An 8,041-nucleotide genomic window follows, 5' to 3' on the forward strand; every position below is an offset into this window, starting at 1 on the left:
ACGGGTCCAGATCCAGGGATCCCAAGGCGACTCTAGTGGATGCATTAGTAGCGCCTTGGACCTTCAACCTAGCTTATGTGTTTCAACCGTTTCCTCTCGTTCCCAGGCTGGTAGCCAGGATCAAACAGGAGAGGGCCTCTGTGATTTTGATAGCTCCTACGTGGCCACGCAGGACCTGGTATGCAGACCTGGTGAATATGTCATCAGCTCCACCATGGAAGCTACCATTGAGACAGGATCTTCTAGTACAGGGTCCATTCGAACATCTGAATCTAGTTTCTTTCCAGCTGACGACTTGGAAATTGAACGCTTGATTTTATTTAAGCGTGGGTTTTCGGATTCTGTGATAGATACTCTGGTTCAAGCCAGAAAACCTGTAACTAGAAAAATTTACCATAAAATATGGAAAAGATATATCTGTTGGTGTGAATCCAAGGGATTCTCATGGAGTAAGATTTAAATTCCTAGGATCCTTTCCTTTCTCCAAGAAGGTTTGGATAAGGGATTATCAGCGAGTTCTCTAAAAGGACAGATTTCTGCTTTATCTGTCTTGTTACACAAACGACTGGCAACTGTGCCAGATGTTCAAGCTTTTGTTCAGGCTTTGGTCAGGATCAAGCCTGTTTACAGACCTTTGACTCCTCCCTGGAGTCTGAATTTAGTTCTTTCAGTTCTTCAAGGGGTTCCGTTTGAACCTCTACATTCCATAGATATCAAGATGTTATCTTGGAAAGTTCTGTTTTTGGTTGCTATTTCTTCTGCTAGAAGAGTTTCTGAGTTATCTGCTCTGCAGTGTAATCCGCCCTATCTGGTGTTCCATTCAGATAAGGTTGTTTTGCGTACTAAACCTGGTTTCCTTCCAAAGGTTGTTTCCAACAAAAATATTAACCAGGAAATAGTTGTGCCTTCTTTGTGTCCGAATCCAGTTTCAAAGAAGGAACGTTTGTTACATAATTTAGATGTAGTACGTGCTTTAAAGTTCTATTTAGAAGCAACAAAGGTTTTCAGACAAACGTCTTCTCTATTTGTCGTTTATTCTGGCAAGAGGAGAGGTCAAAAAAGCTACTGCTACCTCTCTTTCCTTTTGACTGAAAAGCATCATCCGATTGGCTTACGAGACTGCCGGACGGCAGCCTCCCGAACGAATCACAGCTCACTCTACTAGGGCTGTGGCTTCCACATAGGCCTTCAAGAACGAGGCTTCTGTTGATCAGATATGTAAGGCAGCGACTTGGTCTTCCTTGCACACTTTTGCCAAATTCTACAAATTTGATACTTTTGCTTCTTCGGAGGCTATTTTTGGGAGAAAGGTTTTGCAAGCCGTGGTGCCTTCCGTTTAGGTAACCTGATTGGCTCCCTCCCTTCATCCGTGTCCTAAAGCTTTGGTATTGGTTCCCACAAGTTATGGATGACGCCGTGGACCGGACACACCAATGTTGGAGAAAACAGAATTTATGCTTACCTGATAAATTACTTTCTCCAACGGTGTGTCCGGTCCACGGCCCGCCCTGGTTTTTTAATCAGGTTTGATGAATTTCTTTCTTTAACTACAGTCACCACGGTACCCTATAGTTTCTCCTGTTTTTTTCTCCTGTCCGTCGGTCGAATGACTGGGGTGGGCGGAGCCTAGGAGGGACTATATGGACAGCTTTTGCTGTGCTCTTTGCCATTTCCTGTTGGGGAAGAGAATATTCCCACAAGTTATGGATGACGCCGTGGACCGGACACACCGTTGGAGAAAGTAATTTATCAGGTAAGCATAAATTCTGTTTTTTAATCTAATTTGCTTTGTTCTATTGTTATTCTTTGTTTGAAAAGTACACCTAGATAGACTCAGGAGCTGGACGCTAGCTGCTGATTGGAAGTTGCACATATATGCCTCTTGTGATTGGCTTACCAATGTGTTCAGCTATTTCACAGTAGTGCATTGCTGTTCCTTCAAGATAGGATACCAAAAGAATGAAGCACAATTGAAAATAGAAGTAAATTGAAAAGATGTTTACAAATGTATGCTCTATCTGAATCATGAAAGAACAATGTGGGTTTTGTGTCCCTTTAAGGTTGATAGCAGTTTTTTCATATTATATTTACTGCTTATTGCATTTATTGTTTTGAACATGGTTATAGAAAATAGACTAAAGCCTTTGTTTGACTAATTGTTATGATTCCACCCGTACCAGCATATGGAATTCTAAGCTTTTTTTTAATGTGTTTTATTGTTTTTTAGGCCAGTTTTCCTGTGGGAACAAGCGATGTGACGAAAAGGAAGGGCTGAAGAGTTGGGAAGTAAACTTTGGCTACGTTGAACATGGGGAAAAGAAAAATGCTCTTGTAAAATTAAGTAAGTTATAAACACAGTGAAACAATGTATTACTTTGGCTGAAAGTTTAGTTTTATTCATCTCTAATACCCACAGCAAGATGCATTGAAAAAATTTTTTTTTTTGTTTTCCTACATTTATTCTCATACCAGATTTGTAGTATATCTCAGCCTGAGAAAATCCGTGTGTCTGAGCCACTAATTCATCCACCTGGTTGTTTTACTTTGTTGCATCTGAAAGAGGGCATTTTAAAAAGTATTACAGTTTGGCTTTTTGAAAAATAGATATTAACCCCTTTGTGGCGGTACAATAGTGTTCACATCAAAATAAAGTTCCCATGTAAACACTATTAGTAAAAATGAAATCATGTGATTGTCGATGAAAACCGTGATTTCAAGGCCAATATCGGATAATGGGGGACTGCCTATGCTGCCAAGCTTGCCCCCCAGGCTGATCCTTGCCTTCGTCAAAGGGGGAAGCCGTAGGACGCCATATAAGGTAGGACATTCCATGCTGTTCTAACAGCACTGTAAGGACAGCATGGAACATTCTAACGGCTTGAAGGGGTTAATGTTCTTAAAAAAAAAAAAATTGTAAACATAGTCTTCTATTAAATGTATAATATATATATTTAGTGTGATATCCCTTTAAAATATGGACTGGTTCCAGCACGAGAGGATAAATGTTGGTCAACTTAAAGGGCCACTAAAATAAAACTTAAAGTTTCATGATTCAGATGGAGTATGCAATTTTAAATACATTTTCAATTTGCTTCCATGATCAAACTGTACGCAGTCTTTTTATATTCACACTTTCTGTTGCACCAGCTCATACTGAGCATGTAAGTTCACAGTGTATATTCATTGTGATTGGCTGATGGCTGTCACATGATACAGGAGGTAGGAAGTGTAAACAAAATTTTGAAATTTTGAATTTTTTAGAAAATAAATCTGCTGCTCGTTTGGAATTCAGAGTAAGTGCTAATGCATTGCCTTGTTATTGTGTATTTGTGGTGCTTTAAATAATAAGAGCCTCAAGATAATGTGTCTGTTAGGTGCAGGTACCTGGTGAAAATGGCAGCAATAATAGTTACAGTTGAACTCTTAATATTGATTTTTCATCTGTATAAAGCATAAAAATTACCATGGCAGCTAAATAAATATTAGTCACCTTGGAAATCAAATACCTAAAACATTATTACATTTTTAGCAAAGATGATTTGTTGTAAAATATTTATAAAACAACACAAATAATATATAAAACAGGGAGACATGGGCAAGGTGAAATCTATTAGTTTTTGGAGTTAAATTACAGGAAAAGAAGGGAAATATATAATAAACGTTCTGCCAAGTTTTTTTGCTGCATGTAATTAAACATTTAAATTACAATCTCCCTTTAAAGGAACATTAAACACTTTGAGATGGTAATATAAAATAATAACTCTGCAATATACTTTCATTATTTATGTTGTCCTCTTCTCCTGTAATTCCATTCTAAAATTATGAGCATGTCAGTTCCTGTAAGAAATGGAAGTGCAGAACACTGTTTTATTCTGCACAGCTTTAGGCTGCACTAGTAACCTATTTATAACTGTCTCTAATTGGCCACAGCAGAAAAATGTACTTAAGTTACAACATGGCAGCTCCCATTGTTTTATAGACATTAAAACTTTACACCTAATTTGTCACTTATTAAATAACTAATGGAACTTTAAAAAATACATCTACATGTTATTTATAGACTAATATTTTCTTTGAATGCATCAAATTAGTGTCTAAATATCCTTTTTTTCTTCTTTAGAATATTGCAGTGTTTCAGAATGTTTACCATTATATCTCAAAGACAGTAAAACTCAGATATTTTTCTAACAAAGATAAGGGCACCTCACTTGTAAGTTATGGATTTCTTTCTAAAGCACAAACAAATGTGTTTTTTTCCTCCAACAGCCATAAATACCGGTACTTTGTTCTGATTCTGAACTGGAAAGTTATATATAAAAAAGTTGTATTTTTTAGTTTAATTTCTCTGACCTTTTATAATTGGGTCTTTTTGTATTATTCTATACAGGGCTCTGTCCTGAATGTTCGTACAAACTGAACTTTCACCACAGGTAAGCAGGATCCATGGCATTGTTTCTCCATTTTGGAGATAGATTATTTAATATTTTGATAGGGACATATAAAGCTGCAATTACAAAATGTATTTAATTTAATGTTTGCAGTTGTATTTATCATTGCAGTATTGCTTGCCTATATATGTATATTATTGTTTTTCAACAACAGTCTTCAAGTACCCCCCTAACAGGCTAGATTTTCATTATATGTTAACTAGATAACAGATAAAATAATCAGCTGATCAGTAACCATGGTTACTAACCTGCTCTCACCCATCAGCTGATTATTTCACCTGTGTTCTAGTTAAGATATCATAAAAATCTGGCCTATTAGGGGTACTTAAAGAAACATGATACCCAAATATTAAAGCATTTGAAAGTGATGTAGCATAGCAATAAAAAGCTGACTAGAAAATATTATCTGAACATCTCTATGTAAACAAAAGGAAGCAGCCAATCAGGATGCTAGTCCCCGGACTTGCAAGGGAGTGTGCTTATGGCATATGCAGGCATAATCATGTTATTTCCCGCCTCAGTTTACTATAAAATCTTCAGTGAAATCTCATGAGACCACAGTAAAGCAAAGTGTGATGCTGATTGGCTGCAGTTTTCTTTTTCACCATGTAGCTGAAGGTTGTGTTCACAGAGCACTTACTATTGTGAGCTGAAGAAATTTTGAGGTAAACTATCACTTCAGGTGATATTTTTATGTTAGTTTTTTACAGTTATTCTGCATCCCCTTCTATTATTGAAGCATATGTGTATTATGTCACTTTAAGGACTGGAGTTGAGAAACACATTATAACTCCTACATATAGCTAAAGTCAGCAATGATTGGCAACTACACACATGATGCTTTTGATTGGCTCACCAGTCCATGTCCAGCTTTTGATGGGCAGTACATTGCTGCTGTCTGTCTAACTTTTAACAGTGTATTGAACCCCTTAACAGTGCTTATTGCACATCTGTTTGCTTATAACGCTTTAGAATTTAACAATAACGGGGGATTATTCCAAAATGTGTATGACTTCAGACTTCTGGGAGAAGTATGATGACTAGAAATGCATAAAAAAAAGCCAACAAACAAAATGCTAAATTTATTTTCAGACCCACATCGGAATAAAACGGACGCTTTGTGACCATCATCTGGCAGTTAAATGGACATAGAGCCACTCATTTAAAAGAGGCGGGCCATCACTTAAAGGGACATAAAACCCCACATTTTTATTTCATGATTGAGATACAGCATTTGCTTCTTTAATTTGGTATCCTTTGTTTAAGGAGCATTGGTGCCCTACTGGGAGCTAGCTGAACACATCAGATAAGTCAATGACAAGAAGCCTATATATGCTGCCAACAATAAGCAGCTAGCTCCCAGTAGTGCATTGCTGTTCCTGAGCCTACCTAAGTATACTTTTTCAACAAAGGTTACCAAGAGAAGGGATAAAAATTAGGCAACAGAGGTGGAAAGCTGTGTAAAATTGTGCGTTCTATCTGAATTATGAATGAATAATTTTGGGTTTCATCTACCTTTAATCCAGTGTATTAGTAAGCAATCTTTTTAACGTGCTAAATCTGACTGCTAGGGCTATGGTAAGAACAAGCATGACAAGACGAGCTTTATAGCTGCATAATTGGAAGCATATTCTAGTTTCAAGGTCAATATATACAATTTGCCATTTGTGTTGTTTGGGAATAAAGTGGGCACAATAATTTCTAAAGGAAGAGGAGTTAAAGGGGCAGTATAGTCATAATTAGACATTCATGATTTAGATAGAACATACAATTTTATACAACCTTACAATTTACTTCTATCACTTAATTTCCTTCCTTCTCTTGTTATCCTTTGCTGAAAGGTTTATCTAGGTAAGCTCAGGAGCAGCAAAGAACCTAGGTTCTAGCTGCGGATTGGTGGCTGCATATATATACCGATTGATAATACCAAAAGAATTAAAAAAAATGATAATAGAAGTAAATTGGGAACTTGTTTAAAATTGTATGTTCTACCTAAATCATGAAAGATAAATGTTGGGTTTCATGTCCCTTTAAGCATACTTTTCTATGAAAACCTTTATTTTCAGCATTTTGGCCGGAGCTGCTTTTATAATTCAAAAACATTTGGGCAGATTCAATTTCAGACCATACAATATGATTATAACACATTTTGTAAGGTCACTACTTCCAGAAGATCCCCACCCCCTCAAAAAAAAGATAGATTTTTTTTACGTTAATTAATAAGCTTTTAAAATGAAGGTAATACAGAAATATCCAGCATCCCATTTCAGACAAGGCTTGTATTCTCAGTTGTATTCTCCACTTGAAAGCATGTTAATACAACTTTTACATTTGTATAGCTTTAAATGGCTTCTCATATTAGTTATACATTTGAGAAGTAGAATCATTGGTCTCCCAGATGTTTTTAAGACACTAGTGGTGGCATTTTATCAGTTAGAATGAAGGTTCTGCAAGATCTATAGAACAACTTTTACGTGGCCTTTGTTTTTAGGGCAGTATTGTAATTTTATTTATATATATTTTTTCTTCATTTTTTTTTTGCTGGTTAGGTAAGCTACTGTAAGTAGACAATTCTAAATATTATGGTTTCAAGAAAATCATTGACTATCGATTGAGAATTACACCTTATTTAGTAATATTTGGGGATTATTCTGTATTTCCACTCATCTCAAAATCATTTTGGTGTTGAATTTCCCTTTGTCGTTCCCTTAGTATATAGGTTGCTAAGAACATTCATTTTTAATATTAGGTTACCTGGATATTACATGGTTGACAACCCCTACTCTTGATACTTCTGTTCTCCAGGTTTCTTATTTCTTTCTTGTTTCCTGTATTTATTCAAATTTTAGGTATACTATTAATGTAGTCTAGGCTTTGTTAAGTTTTATTTATTTCATCATTTTGTGATTATGCCCTTATTTCCTATATTAAAAATGCCTAATGTGACTCTATACTGATTTTAAATAGCAAACAAGACTGCTATTTTTTCTTTACAGAAGACGAGAAGTCGAGCCAAAGAGCCTTAAAAGGAAAACTCAAGAAGAGTATGGTGAACCCTCAAGGAAAAAGTCTAAAAAATCCCGTTCTCCAAAGAAGACAAAAGGTAGCGGTACAATTTTGTTTTAATTATTTTTTTAGCAATATTTTTGGGCAGTACTCAAATAGTTTTGCTGCTAGGTCAATTAACCTATTCTCAATCACATGTTGAAAGTGTAAAGAACTTACTGATAGCACCTTGGTCAAAACTGAAAATTATGACACTCAAGATGTAGGTCTGATAGGACATACTTGAAAACGAGAGAAATCTCAATGTATCCTTCCTGGTAAAATATTTTATAAATAAATAAATATTAAGAGCCATGTACAAATTTATATATTCTTTTTCTATCTCTGTATTTGTTTGTATATCTGTCTAGGCTTCAAGCGTGGCACCTTGATCTTGTATGAGGGGCCAATCATGGATTTAAAAATAACATTCCCATCATACTATTCTTTTGTATCTTGTCTCTTTAACGCAGTCAGTACTAGGGGTTTTAGTAAAGGCACATTTTCATAATTTTGCTATGTATCCATTTGGATTTCAAACTGGAGTG

General features: G+C 35.8%; 1 protein-coding gene across 1 annotated transcript in view; it reads left to right on the forward strand.

The window, feature by feature from the left end:
• LOC128640432 (protein FRA10AC1) overlaps positions 1 to 8,041 on the forward strand; it is a 96,248-nt gene that overhangs the window by 85,766 nt on the left and 2,441 nt on the right. The window contains exons 4-6 of the mRNA XM_053692914.1: positions 2,228 to 2,341; positions 4,388 to 4,430; positions 7,445 to 7,551. Of these exons, the coding sequence (XP_053548889.1) occupies positions 2,228 to 2,341; positions 4,388 to 4,430; positions 7,445 to 7,551 (264 nt within the window). The remainder of the gene's footprint in view (positions 1 to 2,227; positions 2,342 to 4,387; positions 4,431 to 7,444; positions 7,552 to 8,041) is intronic.

Source organism: Bombina bombina, chromosome 9, assembly GCF_027579735.1.
Source record: "Bombina bombina isolate aBomBom1 chromosome 9, aBomBom1.pri, whole genome shotgun sequence".
Lineage (NCBI taxonomy): Eukaryota > Metazoa > Chordata > Amphibia > Anura > Bombinatoridae > Bombina > Bombina bombina.